Source organism: Coenobita brevimanus, chromosome 57 (assembly GCF_032717465.1).
Source record: "Coenobita brevimanus isolate Jiangsu-jjx chromosome 57, ASM3271746v2, whole genome shotgun sequence".
Classification (NCBI taxonomy): Eukaryota; Metazoa; Arthropoda; class Malacostraca; order Decapoda; family Coenobitidae; genus Coenobita; species Coenobita brevimanus.
Window position 1 is genome coordinate 49992038 of NC_137010.1, and position 26996 is coordinate 50019033.

Genomic DNA, 26996 nt, shown 5'->3' on the forward strand with positions numbered 1-26996 from the left:
GCCACAGACGACGTTTCTTTGGAGGGTACACAGGCCAGACCAGAGTGATAGGGCAGGTTAAGGTGATTAGGTTGTGATCGGAGGAGCCCAATGGAGAGAAAAGATTAACAGTGTAAGCAGAAGGATTAGTTGTAAGGAAGAGGTCAAGTATGTTGAAGCTCTCTGCAAGGCAGTCAGGGGTATGGGTAGGGTGCTGTACAAGCTGCTGTAGGTCACTAAGGATAGAAAAGAGGTAGGCTTGTTCACCAGGTGGATCAGTGAATGGAGAGGAGAGCCAAAGTTGGTGGTGAACATTGAAATCTCCTAGATTGGAGATTTCAGAGAAAGGAGAAATGGATAGAATGTGTTCCATCATAGAAGTAAGATAGTCGAAGAATTTTTCATAGTCAGTAGAATTAGGAGATAAGTAAACAGCACAGATATATTTAGTCAGAGAATGACAGGAAAACCGAAGCCAGAGTGTAGAGAATTCAGAAGAATCGTGTTCAGGAACACGAGAGCAAGATAAGTCGTTGCTTATATATACACAATAGCCATCTTTGGCCTTGAAATGAGTTTAGAGAAAAGTAGGAGGATACAGAAAAGGGTGTGCTGTCAGTTTCCTCAGACAGCTGAGTCTCAGTTAGGAAAAGGTGAGGTTTAAAGGAGTAGAGGTGGTGCTCAACAGAGTGAAAGTTGGAGAAAAGGCCACGAATGTTGCATAAATGAAGAACAGGTGAGTCAGACAGTGGTTCCAGGCACCTCGGTTCGTCACCGGGAGAGGGGCAGAAGGTGGGTGCATTTATGGTCCCCCCCCCCCTCCCCCAGGGACTCCAAGGCTATGTATGTTGAAGCCATGATTACAGTACTTTTTTTGAATTTTGGAAAAGGAAGTGTAGTGTATACTGTGCATGTAGTCTTGTGTAGATAGTTAGAGAAAGTTGTATTGGAGAGCATGCTGGCCTACTCTCCGTGTTACTGAGACACTGAAAAATTTCAGCAAAGAGGGATGGTTGGGAACAAGTCCCGAGGGCAGATGAAACGGGAGCTCCAGCTCTCCCTGTCATCCGCTTTCCATGCACATTGGGAGTACTGTCCTGGCCAACTGGTGCTACAGTCTACTCTTGTGAGCCTACTGTGCATATACTGTATATATATATATATATATATATTATATGTATGTACACTCACGTCAGATAGTATCGGTGCACTGTGGGTGCGATGCCATCTGGAATGATTCGACCATGCAGCATTGACAGCCTGTTAACACCTGTTTATATTACAGTAATCCCTCTAATATCCGGACGACCAATAACCGAACATCCCCACTAACCGAACCTTATCGTCCTGGGATCAAACATTCCCAAAATGGTCCGAAAATCCAAAAAAAATGGGGAAAAAATCGATTTTTTGCCGTCCGTAATTTGAACTTGCCGCGTGAGAGCATTGTTTTGGTTCGTCATTCCTCCGACGTCCGATAGAGCGCCGCTGCATCCTCCCCACTTCCCGCCTGTCTCTCACCGCGACAAGACCTACGCTCTTCGCCATGGCTGCCCACGTGCTCGCTTTTGTGGTGGTGCCGTACTTGCTGCAAGGCCTCCTGCTGCTCTCTGCCCTACTCTTAGTGTGTGTGATGATGGCCCCGCCTCCTGAGAAAAGGAAGAGAGTGGTGTTGACTCTGGAGAAGAAACGGGAGATATTGGAGAAGGTTGATGCGGGTTGGTCTTCCTCTCGCATTCTCCGCGAGTTCAACCTGGCCCGGTCGACTTTGTTTGATATCAAGCGTTCCCGAGACAAGCTCATGCAGTACACGGCTGACTTCTCGTCGAGAAGCAAACGCAACGTGGAGAGGAAGGTTATGTTTACCCCCAAGTATGCAGAGATCGACCGCTCCACGTTGATTTGGTATCGACAGCAATGTGCAGCTGGTGTGATGGTACGTGGAACGGAGCTGAAGGCTGCTGCTGAGAAGTTTTGCAAGGCTTCACGACGCCCTAGACTTCCAAGGCATCCGAGGGTTGGCTCTTCGCGTTCAAGTTGCGACATGGCCTTACTAACCGTAAAGCACATGGCGAAGCATTGGACGCTAACGAGGATGGAGTGGACGAGTTTCGGCACAAGGTGAAAGGCTTGATCGACAGGGAGGGCCTCACTCTCGGTCAAGTCTATAACGCTGACGAAACTGGCCTATTCTATCGCTCGGTGCCAACGAACACTCTCGCCGATGAGACGGAGAAGCGTGTACCTGGCCGCAAGCTTTCTAAAGGAACGGATATCTGCTTTGTGTTGTGCCAATGCTAACGGCATGCACCGGCTTAAGCCCGTTATTGTTGGCCGTGCAAAGCAGCCTCGGTGCCTTCGTGGGGTGATGGATGTCCTTCCTGTCGTATGGTACCATTCTTTGAAAGCATGGTTCACAGCTGTGATTTTCAAAGACTGGTTTCACCATCACTTCGTCAAGGAGGTCATACATTACCAGACGAAGACACTGGGAATTCCTCGCGACCAAGTAAAGGCTCTCCTTCTCCTCGACAATGCACCTGCCCACCCGTGCGACAAGGACTTGGTTGCTGAGAATGGCCGTATTAGGTGCATGTTTCTGCCACCTAATACGACTGCTCTCATTCAACCAATGGACCAAGGAGTGATCGTGGCAACAAAGCGCCTGTACCGTCGGAAGTTCCTGGACGAGGTGATGGTGGTTCTCGAGGACGAGGACGAGCGCCGGGAAGGACGTGACACTCGAGGCAAGCGGACTTTGGAAAACCTTCACCGCTACAACATCAAGTCTGCGCTGTACAACTGGGCTAGTGCATGGAAGGAAGTCCCTGTGAAAACTCTTGAAATGGTTGGTCCCGTCTGCTTCTCGGAACAGATGTGGAGTACGATTTCCTAGGGTTTGACGTGGATGACTTCCATGCACGGCTACGTACGCACGTGCGGCGATGTTGATGGACGATGTTCGTGAGTGGTTGGACGACGACGAGGGCGATCCTGGGTATCAGACGTTGTCTGATATCGAGATTGCGTCTTCGGTTGCTGGTGTCAGTCCCGAACTTGAAGATTCCGACGACGAAGGCGATGATGATGCAGACTCCGCCCAGCAGGACACTACTCCAGCCATCCCCAAGCTGAGCGCACTCCGGGAACATCTAGAGTTCGTCCTAGACTACCTGGAACACCCGGACTGCGACAGGGAGATGGGGCCCTTGGGACTTGTGGAGGAAGTGCGTGCTTTCCGGCAGCGCATCATCAATCACCAGAATCGTCGGTCCTTGCGTCAGTCAACGATTGACAGTTTTTTCAGGCCCGTGACCCCCGCTGTGCCAAGCCCTGGTTCCACTCCGTTGCCTCCCCAAGACAGGCCCTCATGCTCCGAGCCACAGCCCAGCACATCAGCTACAGTGGAGTCACCGCTCGACGTGAGTTTGCGGCTGTCTTCAGAGTCTTCTGTAGTCGGTACGCCATCACCACTACCCACCGATGCACCCCTTGGACGCCTGCCAGTGATACTCTCGGGCTCTGACAGTGAATAAACAGCAAGAACTTCTCCACTAGACCACACGGGAATTTTGAGTGTTGTGCAGTGAAAAAAACGGTGTGTTGTGTTAAGGTTTTCAAGTTGGGAGAAAAGACTAAGTAGAAAAGAAATTTAACGTAACTAACCTTCTTTGTTTTGGCTTTGGAAACTTAAAAAACTTGGTAAAAGTTAATGTGCAACACATAAATTTAATGGAACATTATTTGGACTAAAGTGAACACTGTGAAAGAACGGACTTCTGTGTGTTAGTGACTAAGTTCAGTGCAAGACTTCAGGAAGAGTGTAGTGCAAGTGCTTCAGGAAATCGTTCTTACTGTCAGAGTCCGAGAGGAGGCGGTTATTCATCGAGGTGGCCAGGGACTTGCTGTAAGTAGCCAAAATGTTTCATGTTGTACTATTTTCCATACTATATTTACCAGAATGTTTCATATTGTATTTTTTCCCATACTATACTTACCAGAAAGTGTCATACTGTACTTCTTTCCATACTAAACTTACCTCATGCATGTGCAGTAGGAATGTGTTTTTCAGAGTTCGGTTAGGTTCGGTTAGGTTAGGTTCGGTTAGAGTCCATAAGTACCAGAATGTTTATTAATGTATGAACATACTTCTAAACCCACATTTTATGTGTCTATTGCATTTATTTCAGTCATTTATGTGCCTTATTGGTGTGATTTGGGTGTTAAATAGGTGCTATGCATGTCCGGAGGGAGTTGTATAGGTGTTTCTCTGTGTTAGGTCCGTAAGTACAAGTCCATAAGCTGGGGCCCAATATCCGGACAAAACCAATATCCGAACCTACCGATGGCTCTATTGATCCGGATATTGGAGTGATTACTGTATATCATTTACGGCCATTTCCTGCTTATTATGAAGGACGCAAGAGTTATATCTGATATAGCAGTCATCTATTGTCTGGGGTGCTTGCTTGTGGGAGGACAGAACCGGAATTTCCAGTTCCCTTTGTTCCATGTGTCATAATATTTAACACATATTCTGTACCTATACTTTCTGGTGCGAGTGTTCAGTGGGCTTGCACAGTATGCATGATCACAGTGCGCCAATCGCATAGTACACGAGTGACCAAAAAGCATAACCATAAAACTTTGAATGCGTGAGTTTATCCCACAGTACGCGAGGCAGAGGCAAGGCATGGCCCAAAACCACTATTTTCCCCAGACTACGTGACCTCCCTTCCTGCACAACGCTCCCATTGTGACTTACAGGCTCGTGGGGAAGGTGCTCATGAGGAGTCAACAGTAAGATCTCGCCAATAACAACTTTGACAATAACGTTTTCAGAAGTAATGGTAAGTTAGAATAGGCATCGAGTTTCTATAATAACGTTTTTACTCACTTGAATAGCGGTTAATTTGCGAATGCCAAGTTGTTATACCGCAAATACGTCCATAACAAGATGAAGAATGAAACAGAGAAACAAGAAGAGATGAAGGAAATTGCAGAAAATGTGAGTAATAGCGAGGAGGAGATGGAAGATCTTCCCCTCACCACCTCCCCTGACCCGCCTGCTGCCATCCCCTCCACCTCCACTGCCCCATCTGACTCACCAGCCGCCTCCCCTCCACCTCCACAGCCCCACCTGACTCACCTGCTTCACCTGGCACACCTGCAACCCCCACCATAATGACTGTTGCTGCATTGTGGAAGAAATATAACATGTGACAGGCCATAAATTTCTTTGTCAAAGAAGAAATAATACAACACTGGCAACCGTTAAACACGTGTGGTGCGGCCTGGGTAGCTGGGGCCCTCTAAGCGTGTTGCCATGCCTTGGAACCTCTGCTGTTTAAGTCCATCAGGCCTGTTGACTCCTGTCTTTAAGGTGACTGATCATATTTTTGTTATTTTAGCCATATCTTTAGTATATGTCTCAGAAATTTTCCCTTTATTATATCTCTAAGATTTAAAAAATATCAAGGTTTGAAGGGGTCCCGCCCATATGTTATTTTTCCCGTAAGATTATGTATCCACAGTATCCAAAATCATAGTGCACGAGGTCGTGGACTGCCCTCCCACTCGTGCACTGTGTAAGTGCACAGTGTATTTTGTTTGTTTCGTTTTGTTTTTAAAGGCCGCAACATGCTTGCATGCGTCGGCCTTGGTCAGTTAATGGCGGCTGTCCATGCTGCATGATCTATAAGAGCCTCCCTGTTCAGTCCCTTAACCCTGAGGTCACACTTAATGACCTTGTACCATGTCTTTCTCGGTCTATCCCTCATAACCCCACCCTCTATTAACATTTCTCACCTTCCTCACCCTGTTATCATCCCCCATCCTCCCCACATGTCCAAACCATCTCAAGCTACCTCTCCTCATCACAACACCAATACACTTCAGTCCCATCCTACCTCTCAACTCTTCCATCGTAAACCCAACCCCCTCAAACCTTGGACGCAGGGACACACTACACATCCACCTAATCATTGTCATTTCTGTACGTCTCAGCCTGTGAATATCCTCGTCCTTTACTGCCCAGGTCTCACTACCATACAGCATTACACTCCTAACACATGCTGCATACAAAGACCCCCTAGCATTTAGGGAGAGTCCTCTCAATGTCAGGAGAGGCAAGGCCTCCCTGACAATCTCCACCTGCTCTCCCCGACACGTCGCACACACAAAATCAGCATTATCTCGCAGTCTGCCTCTGATACCGCTACATCTCTTGTGCACCCATTTATCACAAACACCGCACAAGATGGAAGTGCTTCCCACATCCTTGTTGCACACTGCACCTGGCCACTCTCCCTCGTCTTTGACAGTACTGCCACCAACCTTAGATATCATCACTTTTGTTTTATCTGCATTTACCCCTAAGCCCTTGTGCCCCATACCATATCTCCACTTCCTTAACCTTTCCTTCGCGTCCCTTTCAGTCTCTGCAATCAACACCAAGTCATCTGCATACAACATCTCCCACGGGAGTCCATTTCTGAAGTCACGTGAGAGGGCTTCATCTACCATGATAAACAACATGGGACTCAAAACTGACCCCTGATGCACACCAACATTCATGGAAAACTCATCACTCAAATCTCCATTCACTCTTACCTGGATGTGAGCACGCACACACATAGCCATTACCACCCTAACCAGCCACTCCTCCAAGCCCAGCTTTCTCATTGCCCACTTCACCACCTCTCTAGGGACTCTGTCAATGGCCATTTCTAAATCAACAAAAACAAAATACAGATCCCCTTTCTTCCCAATAAATTTTTCCTGAAGCTGTCAAACACTGAATATGGCATCAGTGGTCCCCCTACCTTACATAAACCCAAACTGCATCTCATCAATATTCACTCATTCTCTAATCATACCTTCTAAAACTCTCTTCATTACCTTCATTATCTGATCTAAAAGCTTTATACCCCTATAATTTCCTCTTTCCAGGGCATCACCCTTCCCATTATGCACATTTACAATTACACTCTTCAGCCAATCATCTGGGACAACACACTCATAAATAATCATATTTATCAGGTCAGTGACTAACCTTACCCCTATATCTCCTTGGGCCTTCAACATTTCGGCAGCCAAGCCGGACACACCTGCTTTCTCCTCCACCTTCATCCCACCTATTGCCTCACTCACAGTAGGAGCATCAATCAAAGGCCAATAGGCCAAACACTGGATCTGCTGGCTCCAAACCTTCTCTGTCCCAGTCAAACTCCTCATTCAACAACTGGCTATAATGCTTTCTCCATGCATTTTTAATATCCTCACAGTTCACCATAACCCTACCTTCATCATTCTTCACACACTGCTCACCTATAATATCCTGATTATCCCTCTTCATCTGATTTAACACCTTAAATATCATATTTTTCCTTTCCCCATGATTTAGGTTATCAAGTAATTGTCTCTGTGACTTAGACTTTGCCCTGTATTCCTTTCTTCTAGCCCTATGCTTGGCAGCCAAGTATTCCTCCTTGCTACCATATATATATATATATATATATATATATATATATATTCCCCTTACATTCTAGCAGGTTTGGCGAATTTGATCTGAGAACACTGTTGAATGATGTCATTGGTTGATGCATTGGGCCAGTGTACATGAGGCATGTGTGAGTGCCTATGCTTGGCAACTCATGTGCATGATAATGTTTATGAGCAGAAACTTGTGCTGTAATGGCAGGAGTGTGGATTTTCATATCACATTGATAACAAAACCCATGATAACCAAATGTGCTATAACCAAGAGATCACTGTGCACTGTCAATTCTAACTTCTTTGTTCACACGTAAGTCTGTAATGTCAGGCCAGCAAACTGCATGTATACTGCCACTTTGTATCTTTGATGGTTCATAAATGTCAGTCCGGCTTCATACCGTTCCTTGTGTTGCAGGGTACACACACAGGGTCTAAAGCGTCAGTCCAGCCACCCAGACACACGTGCCATATTCTTCGAAGATATCAAATATAACAGGAGGAAAGTGGTGGATTTCCTTGCTGCTCTTAATGGCTTCAAAATCACTCTTCAGGTTCTCACTGCCTTTAATGGTGAGTAGCTAGTAGTGCTGTACCAGATACATCACTGATGTTTGCATTTTTCCGATACCGAACCAATACTGATTTTTTGCTGTCAGTATCAGGTATTGAATATGGATGAAAGAAATATTGAAATTCCTTTTATTGAAAAGTTTGTTCATTGTTAAACTTAATTCTTTGTAAAAGTATTGTTAGCCTGACTGTTTTGCAGCTAGAGAAGTCCTACTGAAAACCATGAAAGGTTCAGAATAATTGGTGGGTGAGTGGGAAAGGAGGGAAAATAAAAAATGAAGGCCTAAAGCAGTGAGCTGAGAGTGAGGTAGACCTATACTGTGTACCCGCTTTGTGTAAGTGGGGTAGCTGTGTAGGTTTGTGTACTGTATGTAAATGGTTTGCACATACAGTTGACATAAGTACAATCTGCCTACAGCCATTGGTTCTTACATTTTTTATTTAATTGTATACAGTAATTTAGTCACTCTTCTCACTGTAGTCTAAATAAAGAATTGATTTATTGTGAATAATAAGAAACAAGGCAGTACATTGGGGCAATAAGGGGATGGTAACTCTGTGACATGAGTGTAACATTTGACAAATTCAGTTAATCTTAGCTTATACAGAAAAACAATCCTTTGGTTGATAAAAGTAGAAAAATATTACATGTACATCTTGCTTGTGCATTTTCATTACATCATCATACAAGGTTTGCTGTTAGTCTCTCTCTCTCTCTCTCTCTCTCATTTCATATATATATATATATATATATATATATGTATGTATAAATATATATATGTGTGGTGTGAGACGTGTGGGTGGTGGTGTAAGAAAAGGAACTGAATGGTGGTGCGAGGAAGTAAGTATGGCTGTGGCAGAGAAGAGACGTGCATATGAAGTGTGGCTGCAGAGGAAGGATGAGGTGTCATATGAGAGGTATAAGGAAAGGAGGAATAAGGCGAGAAGAGCTGTGCGTGATGCTAAAGTGGCAGCAGATGAGAGGTGGGGTAGGCGGCTGACTGAGAATTTTCAACAGAATAAGAAAATGTTTTGGAAGGAGGTGAAAAGGGTGCAAAAGGGAGAGTCGGGGAAGGAAGAGCGAATAAAAGCAGAGGATGGAAGGATGTTCATTGAGACTGATGCAGTAAGGAAGAGATGGGCAGAGTATTTTGAAAGACTGTTAAATGTAGAGGAGGAATGGGTACCTGAGATTGTGGCAGATGGAAGGGTGCAAGGAATAAATGTGTTGGGAGAGTTGAATGATTCTTTGATCACGAAGGAGGAAGTGGAGAAGGCAGTAAAGGAGATGAAAACAGGGAAAGCTGCAGGTATGGATGGGTGTGCTGTTGAATGCCTGAAGAGTGGTGGAGTGACTATTGTTGACTGGTTTGTAAGATTGTTGAATGTGTGCTTTGTGAAAGGTATGGTGCCAATTGACTGGGCAAGTGCTTGTGTGGTCCTGTTGTATAAAGGCAAGGGTGATAAGCATGAATGTACTAGCTTTAGGGGTATAAGTCCGTTGAGTGTTGTAGGTAAGGTGTATGGTAGAGTGTTAATTATGAGAGTTAGAGAGGGTACAAAGGGAGTTATTGGTGATGAGCAGTATGGCTTTAGGAGAGGGAGGGGATGCGTGGATCAGGTGTTTGCTGTGAGACAAGTGTGTGAAAAGTATTTAGCGAAAGGCAAGGATGTGTTTTGGGCATTCATGGATTTAGAGAAAGCGTATGACAGAATTGATAGGGAGGCTTTGTGGACTGTTTTAAGATTGTATGGACTTGATGGTAGGTTACTAAAAGGGGTGAAAAGTTTTTATCTAAATAGTAGAGCGTGTGTAAGAGTTTGAAATGCTGTGAGTGATTGGTTTCCCGTGAGAGTGGGGCTGCGACAGGGATGTGTGATGTCGCCTTGGTTGTTTAATATTTATATGGATGGTGTTGTAAGAGAGGTGAATGGAAGTGTTTTAGGTGGAGGTCTGAGTCTGGTCAATGTCGATGGTGGAGAGTGGAATCTTAAGCAGCTGCTGTTTGCAGATGATACTGCACTGGTGGCTGATTCAGAGGAGAGATTGAGACAGTTGGTAGAGGAGTTTGGAAGGGTGTGTGAAAGGAGGAAATTGAAAGTAAATGAGAATAAGAGTAAAGTGATGAAGTGTTCGAGGTTGGTAGATGGTAGGGGAATGAATATAATTTTGAATGGTGAGTTGCTTGAGGAGGTGGAGTGTTTTAAATATTTAGGGTCGCATGTTGCTATGGATGGAAGAATAGATGCAGAAGTAAAGTTTAGAATAAATGAAGTAGGAAAGGTGCTGGGAGGAATGAAAAAAGTGTTTAGATGTCGTTCGCTTAGAATGGATGTAAAGGGAAGGCTGTATGAGGGTGGTGTGGTACTGACTGCGTTATATGGGGCTGAAACATGGAATATGGGTGTAGCAGAGAGGAAAAGTTTGAATATAATGGAGATGAGGTGTCTGAGGAGTATGTGTGGAGTGACGCGTATGGATTGAGTGCGAAATGATGAAGTGCGAAGGAGAACTGGAGTTGTTCGGGAGATGGCTGGTAGAGTTGAGCAGAGGGTGTTGCGATGGTTTGGGCATATGGAGAGAATGGATAATGAGCGATTGGTGAAAAAGATAACTATCTGATGTGAGAGGTGTAAGGCTGAGAGGGAGACCAGGAATAGGATGGATGGACAGTGTGAAGAGAGTGCTGGATGCGAGAGGGATGTCTGTTGAGCTAGGAAGAGTGGCTGTGCGTGACAGAAATAAATGGAGAGAAATTGTGAATGAATAAATGATGACGCAGCCCTGAGGGGATATTCTCCCGCATTTGGTCTGATTAGCTAGTCAGGTCAGGTGCGAGTAAGGGGATGGTTCTGTTATGATGTGGCAGGGGTAAACCAGCTCTGCTGTCGGGCCCTGCTGCGGATGTCACTGATTGCACTACGCAGTTGACCCATGTGTGGTATGGTGTGGTGAGGATCTGTCCTTTCTCCCCTTTGGGGCTAAGATGCGATTGACTGTGTTTGAATGGATGAGTAAATGGGGAGTGTGTCGTCCTGTCTCGGCTACCTCCCTTTCCATGGGGGAAGCAGCCTAGGTATATATATATATATATATATATATATTGTGTGTGTGTGTGTGTGTGAAGCGGTTGAAAAATGGGAAACCAGCCAGGGTTGATGCGGTATATGCAGAGATGCTTAAGTGTAGTGGAGAGAGTGGAATGAAGTGCTTGTTGGAGATATGTAAGAAGGCATGGATGAGTGAAACTGTGCCTGCAGAGTGGAAAAAGACTGTGATTGTACCTATCTATCTATCTATCTAAGTACTCCTGTACAAAAATTAAGGTGAGCGAAGTCACCTAAGTGAATGCAAGAATTATCGTGGCATAAGTTTATTGAGTGTGGTAGGGAAGGTGTATGGAAGAATTATTATAGAGAAAGTAAGAGAGATTATCAGAAGTCTTAGTGAGTGATGAACAGGGTGGCTTTAGAAGTGGCAGAGGATGTGTGGATCAAATACTTTTGAGTGAGACAGATAGTAGAGAAGGCTTGTGAGAAGAACCATAAGGTGTTTACGGCATTCATGGGTCAGGAAAATCGTACAACGAAGTGGACAGAGAAGGATTGTGGAAAGTTTTGCATATGTACAGTGTAGATGGTAAGCTGCTAGGTGCCGTCAAGAGTTTTTATGATGGTAGTGAAGCACGTGTAAGGATTAATAGGCATCTCAGTGAATGACTCACGATTGATGTGGGCATGCGACAAGGTTGTGTGATGTCCCCATGGTTGTTCAATATATATATGGATGGGGTGATGAGAGAAGTAAAAACACGAGTAATGGAGAGAGGGATGGCGTTGGTAATGAATGGTGATGGATGGAATATCTGAAATTTGTGGTATGCTGATGATGCAGTACTGCTTAAGTACCGGACAAGAGCTTGGTAGGCTAATGGAGAGTTTTGCTGATGTCTGCAAGCGTCGTGCCTTGAGAGTACATGTAGAAAAGAGTAAAGCGATGGTTATTGAGAGAGAAGGTGACTCCCAGTGCGATGTTATGGTGAATGGAGAGAGACTGGAATTGGTGAGAGAGTTCAAATACCTGGGTACAGTGATAGAAAAAAGAGGAAAATGTGCAAATGAAGTAGAAAGTAGTGACACAAAGAAGAAAAGTAGCTGGTGCAATGAAGGCCTTGATAAGAAACAGAGGCTTGAGTGTTGCAGCTGCACGAGGCTTACATGGAGTGTTAGTGCCAACTATAACATACAGATGTGAGACTATTGTATGGCATGAAAATGAAAAGTCAGGAGTAAGAGCAGTGGAGATGGGACTGCTGAGGAATGTATGTGGGGTAAAGAGGGTGGATAGGATACGAAATACTGTGATTTGTGAAAGATGTGGAGTGAGGAAGTCGGTGGACAGCAGAATAGAAGAGGGTGTACTGAGATGGTATGGTCATGTGGAGAGAATGGATAACAATAGAGTGGTGAAAAAGGTATATCACAGAGAATTTGAAGGAAGGAGGAGGCAAGGTAGGCCAAGAAGAAGGTGGAGAGATATGGTGGATGAGTGTGTGAGGAAGAGAGGCTTGGAAGTCAGTGAGGCTAGGGAAGTGGCAAGAGATCGGGCTGGCTGGATGAATTTTGTGAGGAGAAGTGCATGATCAGGGATTTGACACCCCTTGTTAACGAGGCAAGATCCGGATTGACTCAGTTGGATGCGTTTATGTGAAGCAGCAGAACGTGGTGAATGTTTTTGGTTTATCCGATAGAGCCAGGATTCCGGGGGCTTGAATGATGAGTGAATGAAAGCATGGCCTGTTGGACTGGGCAAATTTTGGCTGTCTGGACATTGCTACTCCTCCCCCTAGGGTGGGAAAGGAGGCCCTGATGATGATGATGGTGATGATACACAAATTATATATATATATATATATATATATATATATATATATATATATATATACTGTACTCAATACTTCCCAGGGCTTCATCGTTTGATTGATTAATTACATAGTTTCATATGTAGGTAAAATATTTGTGCTTATGTTTAAATCCATCTCAGGCAGTGGTGGAAGTATTTGTGTGTGTGATTAAGGATGGCGTAGTGATTGTTTGTAACAAAGGTGGACATAGATGGTGTAAGTAGGCTACAGCACAATAGTCAGGTGCTATGTGTAGTCCTGATGCTGAAGTGTGGGTTGGAGGTGTATCGGGACAAATTACAAAAACTGATGTGTAACGAGTGAACTAGAAAACTGTGAATGCCCAATGCACGGATGGTAGGTGAGCTTATCTAGAGCAAATGTAAAGTTGCAGTGCTGATGAATGTCATGATTTCTTATGATAGCCATTTCACAAAGGACTGTTCCAGTTGGCTGACACATGATAATGTACGTAAACAAAGGTGAACAGCATGTAAGGATGTACAACACTTTCATTCAGTCGTTGATTCACTAGCAAAAGTGACAGTGTCCTGTCTCTTGGAAACCATGATGAGTTCGGTGTTGGTGTTGATGTTGATGATTACCAAGGTGTCATTATTCTTAGAAGGAAAAGGTTATATTTGATAGACTGTGAATAGAGTTTCTATAATGAATAGTTCATAAACTATTACTGATGTTGGTGTTAGAGTCGCTTCTAAGTATGGATATTATAGCCTGAGATTCCTGTCCTGAAACAAAGGCGTCAAATCACATTTATGTATGCCTTGACTGATTATTTGACGTAGATTGTGAACTGGAAGTAAGTTAACCCCTTAACCACGGGGCATCACTTTCGTGACACTTGGGAGCAAGGGATCATACCGCGGGGCGTCACTTTTGTGATTCTGTGTTATTTTGAATTCACCCGGGCTTTCAAGTGGTGACTTGTATCATCTATCAGTACTGCCAATGTCCAACACTAGTCAGCACTCCTAATCTCATCTGTACTCCCATCCATTGTTGACGATTTAGCCATTTCTCCCCGTCCTTGACTTCCCTCCCTACCCCCCCTCCATTACCCTATCCTCTCGCCTGCCCGGCTGTGCTACGCTAAGTAAATCTTCCCTGGAATTTTTCTCTGATAAGAAAGGAAGGGAGAAGCCTAAGTGATGTTTACATTCACCTGGAACTACCTAATTATTGCAGGCCACCAAACTGTATTCTACGCTAAGTAAATCTTCCCTGGAATTTTCCACTGATTTCATCCATTGAAATAAGCCCTATTCCCTATTCTTATACCAAATAATATATACAAAAAAGAAATAAGGTAAGTGATAGTGCCATACACCTGGAATTGGCTAATTATCACCTGACAACACCTCACGTGCACTCGTTCGCTAATTTTCGCTGTTTTTTTCCCCTTGAAATATGCCGTATAATCTATTTTCATAATAAATATACATATGAGGAGGGAAGGGAGAAGCCTAAGTGATATTTACATTCACCTGGAACTACCTAATTTATAATGTATTGTCTAGATTTCCTGCCAATCATTTCACTGCTATATATTAGCAGCTGTCAAGAGGCTGACATTGGCAGTAATGCATTTCCCTAGGTAGGCCACCCCGGCCCACCCCTATCAGTTCACTGTCATCTTCCAATGTGAAGGTACGTCTGTTTGCTCCTGCTAATTTCAGCCACTTTTCACCCCCATGCAAAGGGCCCTGTGACCTTTACCCCCTGCTAAACCTCGTGTGGAAAGAGTTAAAGGGCTGACAATTGATAAAAGAGTGACTACAATCTTTCTGTTGAGTAAAACAGTGCAAGTGGAATTGTAAATAATGTGTAAACAGCAAGTGAAAGTAATGAATGTAAATATACGTGAGGAGTGGAAAATAGTTTTGTAAGTTACTTCAAGTGACAGTGCATAACACAGTGTAAATAAAATAGAAATGTAAATAACGTAAATAAAATAGAAATGTAAATGAGTATTATTATAAGAATATGAGTATATACCCTGGGAGTAATGAAAGTGAAAGTTTCACTCTAGCATGTATGAATACTATGAGTTACGAGAGTGAAGGTGAAAGTGACATTCACTCTCAATGCTAGTATACAGGACGAGAAAGTGAATGCTATGTATTTTACTGAAAGAAATTGAATCCCTACAGTGACAATAAACTACTATTACTGAAGGAAACTCATGGATAAGGACTGTAGATATATATAAGTGTTATATAGTAACAGAAATATAAACTGAGTGTTCTTATGAATAATGGACAACACTAGCGGCGGACGATCGGAAGTGGGATGGTCATACGCCCTCGTAATTTTCATTGCTTTCACAGTGTTTTTTTGGGGGGAGTATGGATTCCAAACTATTTGAGAATCATAGATTAGTGTTTCTAGTGATAATATCAGGCTGTGGTAATCATATTACGAGTTGTCGGGAAGTGTAAAGTGGAGACTTCGTTACCCAACTTCAGAGGTCTCCACAAGTCCTACGGCACTCGACGAAGGCTCAACAAACACCCAAGGAGAAAGCTGAAGGTATGTGCCATAAGCATATGTGATTTTAATATTCTATCTATCTATCTATCTGTAGCCCGTCACCCTAATTTTAATATTCTAGGACTAATAACTGATTTTTGGCAAATATTTTTAGAGAGTCTGTCTGAGCGCGAATATGCCCGCGGGAGCCGCAAGTCAAAGCAAAACAACCCAGCGGTGTAAGGGTTAATGGTGATCTCGCCATTACCAACATTTGCATTACCTTTCATCAAAGCTTAATAATGAGTCCTGGTGTTGTCTAACTGAAGTATTAAAAAATTAGCTAATCCAGTCATGGTGATGCTGATGATAGTGATGATGCGCATTATAAACTGGCTTTTGGAGAACATTAACGTTGCCCGTATTTTCACTTATAGAAGGAGTTTAAATCGATACCTAGATCATGTAAATGCTGTATTGTGGCATTTGTGGCAAAAGTTGCATCTATTTTTGTTTGTTTGTTATGCAGTCTTAATTTATTTCTGTATGTACAGTATTGATTTCTTCTAGTTTATTTTCATCGTTTGTTTTCAATTTTTCGGTGGTGTCTGAGGTTGCATAAGTCCTGGCTAAATTCCTTGGGCCTCTTTTTAAATGATCAGCATCAATGTGCTTTTCTTCATCACTCGACAGTGACTTAACCCGCCCCATCCTGACGTTTTCTGGGCAGTGGTATGCCCCAGTCCCGACATTTTTGGACCCTTTTTTTTTTTTTTTTTTTTTTTTTTTTTTTTACTCAGACATCCGCTTTTGGTGAGAAACATCGAAAATTCATAGAGAAATCACTCACCTGAGGTTTAAAATACTCAATTTAGGTATGAATACTTTATTACCTGACTGGGTTTTCTAACAGGCTGGCACCAAAGAAAACGAGGTTCTATGGGAGGGTAACTATTTTATCCACTCATAAACAGTATTTATTTATTTACTTGGTACGAATTTATATGTAGTACAAGAGTATATTGGTTTTCAAACAGTAATATAGGCATTATAAGCATTGTTTCACTCACTAACTCATCACCATTCATGACCTTTTTTTCCCACATTACCTGATCATCATTTCTGACTGTTTCTTCCTCTAATGCTATGTAAACTTTGTCCTCCACATTGTCATCGATTGGGGAATCACTCTGGCTCTAAATGTCTTTATTGGCCAGGTCACTGGTAACAGGTGAATTGCCGAGACAATGGCGAGCAAGGGGGGGGGGGAGGTTATGCGGTGTAAGGCACTGTCCCTGCTTGGCATCTTGTAGAGGAATAGAGGAAGGTGTCCCGTGTATACGTGCCAAAAATCACTCGCAAAAATTGAAAATTGTGCAAATTAGGGACCTCGCAATGTTGGCGCGTTAATTCACGTCGCCGGGATGGCGCGAGTTAATTATTACCTTGTTGGCTGTCTTCATAATTACTCTATGGGCCTTCAAATTTTGGTGATAGTTTACTGTCTCTAGTGTGAATGATACTATAGACAATGTCTCCTACGTCGATAGTTGATTCTTTTGCCTTTTTATTAAATAATTCCGTCATTTCGTGGACATCGATAATTGTTTCTTCACCATATTGTGTATCACTTGGAATTCAAGGAAATGGAGTTTAGGATAATTATCATAATTGTATACAGGCAAATTTTCGCCTTTCGGAATCTCATACAGCAATTTATAGTCTGTCACATAGATAATGAAATGAGCTTATTGCACAGTTAATTGATGCTTCCACTGTGGGGAATCCAATCATCCCAGCTTGCATAATTTTCACTGAAAATGTCATAGCACATCCAACAGCTTTTTGTTTAGTCTCTCTACCAACCCATTGGAAGCTGGATGATAGGCTAAGACGTTGACCTTTTTTATATTGTACAGTATTGCTTACATATTCCTTGTAAGTCTAAGAAGAGCTGAAAGACTGCTGAATACTGCCAAAATTAGGAGGGGTGCAGTGCATTTTGGTAGGGTCTTCTTTTTTGTTACTTATGCATTATTTCTTAGTGTTTAGGATTATACTGTATTGCATATTGCAATGTGTGTTTTGATTTCAAAAAACAGCCGAAAGACCTCAGAACACTGCCAAAATTTGGTGGGATACGGTACATATAGGTAAGATTTTGCATATTTTTTTTTTTATGTTGTTTATACATTGTTTTCTTAGTGCTTAGGGTTCTGTTGCCTATTCCAATGTGTGTTTTGATGGCAAAAAACAGCAGAAAGGCTGCAGAATACTGCCAAAAGGGGGAGAGGGGGTACTGTACATATAGGCTGGGTATGGGTATAGGTACAGTAGAGGATATTGCTCCATATCCGGACATTGCCTGTATCTGGTCATGCCTCTGGCTTTGTTATTACGGATAATCAAGGGAGTACTGTAATGCTGTTTTTCCACTGGTTACCTGATTGCAATAACATGCTGCTCAGAGTAAGGGAAATGTAAAGTATAGGACTTCTCATTGTATTTTACAAACATCACACTTCCAGAATTGTTGCCCATAAACCAGCATGCCAGGACTTCTCATTGCATTTTACAAACATCACACTTTCAGAATTGTTGTCCATAAACCAACCTATGTCAGGGCCAAAGGATGCTGAAGATTCTCTGTGCTGATCAAGAAGATGCAGGTATACCCAGATATGTCAGTGTCATCATAGTTAGATTTGGAAATGTGTCCATAAGTTGTTTCCAGTATACTAAACCTCATACCAATTAATCAGGCCAGGCATATATGGCAACAGTGTTCCTGCCGAGGTTCTGATTGGCTGGAGGTGTTTGTTCGATTTCGTTGTTGCTTAAACCGATACTCTCTTTATTATCAGATGTGATACTGAGTTTGTCGACAATACAATCATCAAAAGCAATAAGAAATCCGTTATATACTTAACAACAATGAAATTTGTGTAGGAAGATAGAAATATGAGTCAACAAAGTATTATAACAGTCCAAGTCAAGGTCAGCATTCGAACAATTCTTTTAAATCTCTTACACTTGATAAAATTACAGAAAATTAAGGAAACCTGCTTAATCTAAGCGCTGGTGTAACACATTTAAATTTTAAGTTCAGTCCGTACTATGATAATATAAGAGATGTAATGAAAGTTTCCTTTACTCTACTTTGATTTTCGCAATTTTTTCAAGCCTCCCTCCCTGCACAACTCGTTTTCTCATCAGAATTTTTAATTATTCAGAGTTGTGGCACGATTTACGGATGCGGACTGATCTTAAAATTTAAATGTATGTTACACCACTACTTAGATTAAGCAGGTTTCCTTAATTTTCTGTTATATTATCGAGTGTCGGAGATTTAAAGGAATTGTTCGAATGCTGACCTTGACTTGGACTGTTATAATACTTTGTTGACTCGTATTTCTATCTTCCTATGCAAATTTCATTGTTGTTAAGTATATAACGGATTTGTTTTTGCTTTTGACTATTGTATTGTCGACAAACTCAGTATCTATCTATCTATCTATTGCCAGACGCCTCAATCCCGTTTGGGGTGGCCACAAACAAATCGCCTCCAAGTCGCCCCGTCCCCTGCCATTTCACTGCCCTGCTCCCAACTCACACCCCCCTCTCTCATATACCTCTCCACCCCATCTCTCCATCTCATCCTCAGCCTCCCCCTCCCTCTTCCCCCCTCCACCTCACTCACATACACTCTCTTCGTCAGTCTTTCACCCTCCATCCTCTCCACATGGCCAAACCACCTCAGTGTGTTCCTCATAACGCTTCCTATCACATCCACATCCACACCACAACGCTTCTTTATATCCTCATTCGTCAGCCTGTCTCTCCACGTGACTCCACAGGCTCCTCTTAAATAACTCATTTCCACTGCTCTCACTCTTGACTTGTGTCTGAAAAATAAAGAGAGTATCGGTTTAAGCAACAACGAAATCGAACAAACACCTCCAGCCAATCAGAATCTCGGCAGGAACACTGTTGCCATACATGCCTGGCCAGATTAATTAGTATGAGGTATAATACTGTACATCCTTTTTTGCCAAAATGCAGGACTGACCCAGATTTCTTTGTATTTCAGTATTAATAGGTTATTGCTCTTAGGCTACACCTGCAGTGGTTGAGATGGAGAGACCATAAAGTTGAACATTTTATTCTTCTTTGGGTGTGAACTGGACCTGCATCATTTTCTGAAAACTCCACATTCTCATCTTTAATGATGTTATCATCCCTTACAGTAAGAGTGTGTATATACACATGCAGCATATGCAGATCCTTATAATGTGGTGTTTACAAGGAGCCAACATGAGTTGCACTGTCTGTCACAATGGAGTGCAAGTTTCCGACACAGTTTATGTACTGTACAGTACTTTACCTGTTGGAGAGGACCTCAGAAACTATTGCTTACCTGACAGATCTGCCTAGCCAAACAGACTGGGATTAAGCAATAACTACTTGAAAAGTACTTAAGTTTTCAAGTACAGCAGAGCTAAATACAAGTACACAGAGTTGTTTAAATACTAAGTATCAGCACAAGTACAAGTATGTGAAACTGTGAATTTAATTTCAAGTACAAATACAGGTATACCTCGATACACGATACCCCTAGATGCGGTACCCCGGCTTAACGATAGGGGTAGAAATACCACCATACCCCACCTAACGATGACCAGACCTCAATTTAACAATGGGTTTTGATTTTTTTTATTTTTTATAACCAATTTTGATATTTTAGAGTAAAATTGTGTGTTTAGGTTGATTTATAAACTGTTTTTAGACTTAGATTAATGTGTTTTAGCCATAGGTGGGGTGAACATTGTCATTTTGGGCTACAGTTTACTAAGCTTGATTTTTTCTTGACATGTTTGACAATTTTCAGATTTTACTTGTTGGTTTTCATTTGTTTTTATAGGTGTTACGCTTAGGTTAGCTTCTTTTACAGCTGCAGGCCATTTAGATTGGCTTTAAACTTGTTTTTGGATTCATTAGGGTGGGTTTAGGATTTGGCTAGGGGGGAAACCCAAGGCTCAAAAACGCATCCCTTTACTTTACATGTTAAATCTTCCCCGAGATTCAATATCCCCAACCAGCAGTGGGTTTTTACCCAGCCAGTTCCATCATTAAACCAGGGTATGCCTGATTGCCTGTACTTGAACCCAGACTTGGATTGTTTCCATAGACCTGTTAATTTGTTCTCTCAGACCCAATAGCCCTCCCGTGTTCCACCCACCTACAGACATTGCACTTCATTACTAATATCTACTGTCTATGCTGAATACCTGCTGGAGCTTTATCATTCAGGATTCATGTAATTAATGGCTTTGGCAGGAGCATAGAATATAAGTAAATTTTGCTTTAATGAAATTCAAGTGGGTGTGTGGGTAAGAATGAAAATTAAACCACAAACATGGGCAATTGTGTGTTCTTACCTAATTGTATCTTTACAAGAATGAGTCAAGCTCGTACTGTCCCGTGTCTTAAACCATATTTATCGTACATATCCTTAAATTTGTGAATTGTTTTGGCACACACTATTTCATTTGGTAGTGCATTCCACTGATCAATTGCTCTGTTTGGGAAACTGAATTTCCTCACGTCTTTATCACCTCTCTTCTTATGCAATTTTTTCCAGTGTCCTCTTGCTGATGCTTCACCATATGTTAAGTAATCATTTATGTCTATTTTCTCCTTCCCTGATATGCATTTATATAGCATTATCATGTCACCTCTTTTCCTTCTCCCCTGTAGTGTTGGTAGATTCAGTTTATTTAGTCTTTCTTCGTAGCTTAGATCCCTTAAGCTTGGTATCCATCTTGTAGTGGCCTTTTGAACTTTTTCAATCTTGTCTATGTGTTTTTTGAGATGAGGATTCCAGACTACTGATGCATACTCCAGGGTTGGTCTGATGAATGATGTTATTATCCTTCTTAGCATGTCTTCATTTATGTATGTGAATGCTATTCTCATATTTGCAAGCAGTGTATACATATTCCGTACCTTGTCACTGATGTGGTCAGCCAGAGATAGTCTGTTATTGATAATCACACCTAGGTCCTTCTCTCTTTTTGATGTGTGTAGGGTTTTATTTCCTAATGTATAATCCCAATCAGGTCTTTTTCCACTTTTCCAAACTTGATTACATGACACTTGTTCACATTGAATTCCATTTGCCATGTATTACTCCATTCATGAAGTTTATTTAATTCTTCTTGTAGCTCTTTACAAGAGTCTGTGTTAGTAATTCTCCTTTGTATTTTTGCATCATCTGCAAACATATTTAGATAGCTTTCATTTCCAGTGTTACTGTCTATATCATTTATATACACTAAAAACATGATTGGTGCCAGCACTGAGCCCTGTGGTACTCCACTAGTCACTTCTTTCCATGATGAGTAGTTTCCTCTTAGTACTGTTCTCATTTCTCTTTTTTTGAGAAAATCTTGCATCCAACAAAACAGTTTGCCTTGAATTCCTCCTTGGTGCTACAGTTTCCATAAAAGTCTTTGGTGTGGTACTGTGTCAAAAGCTTTCTTGAAATCTAAATAGATACTGTCCACCCATTCTTCTCTTTCCTGTAATGTGTCTGTTACTCTGTCATAGTAGCTCAACAGATTAGTAACACATGATTTTCCTTTTCTGAAACCAAACTGTCTTTCTGTTATCATATTGTGTTCTTCTAGATGTTTTACCCAAGCTTTTCTTATAAGCTTTTCTAATACCTTGCTTACAACACTGGTCAGTGATACTGGTCGGTAGTTGAGTGGATTTTGTCTATTCCCTTTCTTAAATAAGGGGACAATATTTGCTTTCTTCGAAATATCAGGTAGTTTACCTTGACTCAAGGATTTCTTGAAAATTAAAAATAATGGTTTACTTAACTCCTTTGCACATTCTCGTAATACCCAACATGAAATTTCATCAGGACCATTTGCTTTTCCTCTCTCTAATTTACTTAACTCCTCCTGTATTACTTTTTCTGCTATTTGTATATCTGGTAGTATGTGTGGGCATGCATATTCCACATAGTCCCTCTCAAAATTTTTTTCTTCTGTAAAAACTGATTGGAAATTCTTATTTAGTGCTTCACAAATATCTTTCTCTTGTGTATAGGTGATGCCATCGTCTGTAATGGATTGTATTATATCTTTTACTTTGGTTTTGCTCCTGATGTAGCTGTAAAATAGCTTCAGTTGATCATTACTGTCATTTATGATATCCTCCTCAAACTGTTTTTGGGCTTCCCTCCTTATTCTTGTATAATCGTTTCTTGCCTGTTTGTAATTATTATATGCCCTTTCACTATTGTGTCTTCTGTATCTATTCCACAACAAATCTCTTCTTTCTTTTGATTTTTTACATTCTGTGTTGAACCATTTCTGTGTTTTCCTATCTGCTTCTTTGTGCTGTGGGATGTACTTCTGGACTCCTATTTCATAAAATTCACAGAATTTTTTATATACAGCATTTAAATCTTGTCCTCTAAGCTCATTTTCCCAATCAACTTCTAAGAAATACTTCTTTAGGTTATGATAATTTCCCATTTTATAGTTTAGGCTCTTTTTGTAACTTTCATTGCTGTTAATTATGTCATATGCTATCCTGAAGTTGCAATTTAGTACTGCATGGTCGCTTTTGCCGAGTGGAGGGTGATATATTAAACTGTCAATATCATTTTCTTGCCTAGTAAATATGAGATCTAGCATTGAAGGTACATCGAGTCCTCTTTTTCTGGTGGTTTCCCTCACATGTTGCGTTAGGAAAAACTCTTGTACGAGATCCAGGAGCTTTTGGTCCCAACAGCTTTCTTGGCTTATTATATCTAGAGTATTCCAATTTGTATTTGTATTAAAATATCCAGTTAGTATAATTCTTTTCGATTTCTCTTCCATTTTATGTAGTAATGCTCTTAAACTCTGAATTGTACTCTCTACCAGGTCCTCATATTCGTCTCTTTCCCATGTGTTTGATCTGGGTGGCATGTACAAATTGGCTACAGTTACTTTCCCATCAGATGTGTTGATCTCTACTGCAATCAGTTCTGCTTGTGAGGGTATATCTAGTTTTATTTCATTGACTTTTAGATTTTTTTTTAGGTAATATTATAATTCCTCCTCCTTTTTTTGAGTTTCTGTCTCTTCTCCATATATTATATTCCTCTAAGTTTAGTATGTCATTTGATATCCTTGGTGTTAATTTTGTTTCAGTTGGGCGTATTATATGTGGTTCATTTTCTCTGACATAATCGTTCATCTTTAATAATTTAGATACCATTCCATCCACATTTGAGTACATCAACTTAATCATCTTGTTTATATACTTGTCATGACTTGGTTCTACTACCTTCCTCCTTTTCATTCCTTCCTGGTTATATACCACTTTCGTACCTGGAATCCTATTACTTTGTTAAAAAATGTGTTCTTCTCCTCCTCTGATCTTCCCTCATTTTTTGTTTTTGCTTCCTCCCTCTTCTCTTTCAGTAATTCCAGTTCCTCTTGTGTTAGGTATCTTTTTATCCATACATTTTTGAACTCCTCTTTTTCCATAAGATTCTTTGCATTATTTAGTACCTCCTCCACGGTGTTTACACTCTGGAAAGTTACCTTTAGAGGTCTTGACTTGCTTTTCTCGTATTTCCCTAACCTTTTGTGTTCCTCTATGTCTTTACTACAGATTTCCTCTGATACTTCTTTCAATAAGCTCATTACATTTGCCATCTCCTTTTTGTTTCTTGAGGTCTTGTTTTTTTACTTCTTCCTCTCCTATACCAGTGATTACTATAGTTTTGTTGATATCTACTGAATCTCTGACTAACTTTGAATTGTTTTGGATTATTCTTTTCACTTCCTTTTTAATGCTTTTTTTCTTCCACCCTTGTTTCTAAGTCTTTCTTTACTTTTACCATTTCAGCATATGTGGTTTCCACATCATTTTTGTAGCTTTGCACAGCTTCATTCACGTGTGTTATCTTCTCCTCAATATCACTGCTCTGGTCTGTCAGACTGCTTACGTGCCTAATTGTCTCTGTATCATTTTTGAACTCTTCCATAATACTCTCGTGGTTGACTAGTGTATTTGCCAGTTCTCTCATTTTCCTCCTAAGTGTACTCAGTTCCACTGTTATTTCACATATGGTTGTGTCTTTCTTGTTGACTTCCCTTCCTAGTTTTTCTATTTCTTCCTTTTGCAAGTGCATCTGCTTCTTTATTGCATCAATATCATTCTGGAAAGCCATCTCCAGTCTGTGTACACGCTCTAACAGTTTATTGTGAGTCTCCATTTCAACCAGTTCTTGGTAGATATCATCATCTTGCTTTCTACCTTTATCCCTTTTCTTTTCCAAATTTGCTTTACTGAAGTATGTGGCCATTTTGCAATTCTAAAAGCACAGAGTACTTACATTCCCTGGGGCAGTTGTAGTCTAAACAAACAATCAGCTGACTGAGCGCATTCTTTCGCTACTCGGTTCTCTTTTCTGTTTGAACAAGTCTTGTTTAAACTTCTTCTTTTTTTTTTTTTTTTTTTTTTTTTTTTTTTTTTTTTAAATAATAAAATACCATTTAGTCTAACCTGGTACAGAGCTTGACTCATATAAAGATACTAATTTTGGTAATCCCACTGGCCGTGCTTGCTCGGTATGGAGTGCTGTCGGCCCACGTCTGCTCTCCTTAGTAGCTCTTGTGTGTGTGTGCGCCCCACGCAAAATCACACAAGCAGAGTGAAGGAAGAGTTCTGGACAGATGTAGAAGCATGCATGGAAACGTTTGAAAGGAATTAGGGAGTATTTCTGATTAGAGATATGAATGGAAACGTAGGGAATGTGAATGTGGATGGAGTAGTTGGTGAGTGGGGTGTGCCTGCAGAAGTGGTTGAGAATGGCAGTGCTCTAGTGGACATTTGTGCCGGGAGGGGGTTGATGATAGCCAATACCCTTTTCAGACACAAAATGATCCACAGGTATATGTGGTGAGTGATAAGAAGGGTAGGTGGTGAACTGAATGAACAGAAGGCAATGATTGATTATGTGTGTGTGGATGATAGAATGACAAGATATTTAGTGGATGCAAGAGCATATAGAGGTTGGTGGAGTGGACTCTCTGACCACCACTTGATGGTGGTGAAAGTAAAGGTTGTAATGAAGTGGAGGAATGGAAGAAGTGAAGGACAGGAGGAAGTAGTTCTTGCAAGGAGGATGGAAAGATTACAGGAGGATGGAATAACGCAGAATATAAGAGAAAAGTGAAGGAGCGATTGGGTAAATATGATGTGGAGCAGATGGAGGACGTGGAAGGTGTGCGCAGGATATTCACAAGAGAAATCTGTGAAGCATGTAAGATGGGGTGAAGAGAAGATGAAATGGGTGCAAGGAACAACATGGTGGAATGAAGAGGTGAGACAGGCTATGGCACAAAAGGAGAAAGCATATAGTGAGTGGATGAGAACTGCAAGTGTGGAGGAAGTTGAGAGGTAGAAGAGAGTTGTATGTTGAGAGGAAGAGAGAGGTGAAAAGATTAGTATGAGGGAGTAAGAAGAGAGTGGATGAGGAATTTGGAAGGAATTTGAGTGTAAAGCGAAGGGAATGTTAGAGAATGTTCTGGAAAGAGGTTAAAAGAGTCAGACAGGGTGTTTAGAGAAGCTAGACAGGGAGTGAAAGGTAAAAATGGTAGATTACTAGTGGAGAAGGGAGAAAAAGTGAGCAGGTGGAGAGAACACTTTAAGGAAATGGTGAACATAGAGAATGAAAATAATGTGAGTATAAGTGGCTGGGGAATGGCTGGGAGAAGGAGGAATGTGAGAAAAGAGGAAGAAATCAGTAGGATGGAAGTTGTGGAAGCAATAAGAAAGTTAAAATGGGGAAAGCCCCAGGTATTGACGGAGTGTGTAGTGAAATGCTGAAACATGGGGGAGAGATAGTAGTAGAATGGATGTGGAAGATGTGCAGATTGGCCTGGAAGGAAGGTAAAGTCCCAGAGGATTGGAAGTCAGGTATAATTATTCCCCCGTACAAGGGAAAGGGAAAAAAGAAGTGTGTGCCTTCTTAGTGTAATAGGAAAAGTATGTATATATATATATATATACAGTATATGTACTGTATATATATATACATACATATATATATATATATATATATATATATATATATATATATATATATATATATATATACAGTAATCCCTCCACTATCCAACGTAATAGAGCCAAAGGCATGTCCGGAAAGTGGTCCTGTCCAGATAGTCGGCACCTGCCTCCTGGACTTGTACTTATGGACCCTAACTCAGAAAAACACCTATACAACTCCCTCTGGACATGCATAGCACCTATTTAAGACCCAAATCACACCAATAAGGGACATAAAAGGCTGAAATAAATGCAAAAGAACCATAAAATGAGGTTTTTGAGGTAAGTTTATACAATATTAAACATTCTGGGTACTTACAAGTCCCTGGCTCCTGGACTGGTAGTTATGGACCCTAACCTAGCCTAACCCAGAAAAACACCTCCCTACTGCACTGCATAGCACCTAAGACACTACATATTCACACGAATGAG

At 41.4% G+C, this 26996-nt stretch overlaps 1 protein-coding gene across 1 annotated transcript in view; it reads left to right on the top strand.

Annotated features, from left to right (window-relative positions):
* Msh6 (DNA mismatch repair protein Msh6) overlaps positions 1–26996 on the top strand; it is a 746240-nt gene that overhangs the window by 460956 nt on the left and 258288 nt on the right. The window contains exon 15 of the mRNA XM_080274091.1: positions 7892–8046. Coding sequence (XP_080130217.1) covers positions 7892–8046 — 155 coding nt within the window. The remainder of the gene's footprint in view (positions 1–7891; positions 8047–26996) is intronic.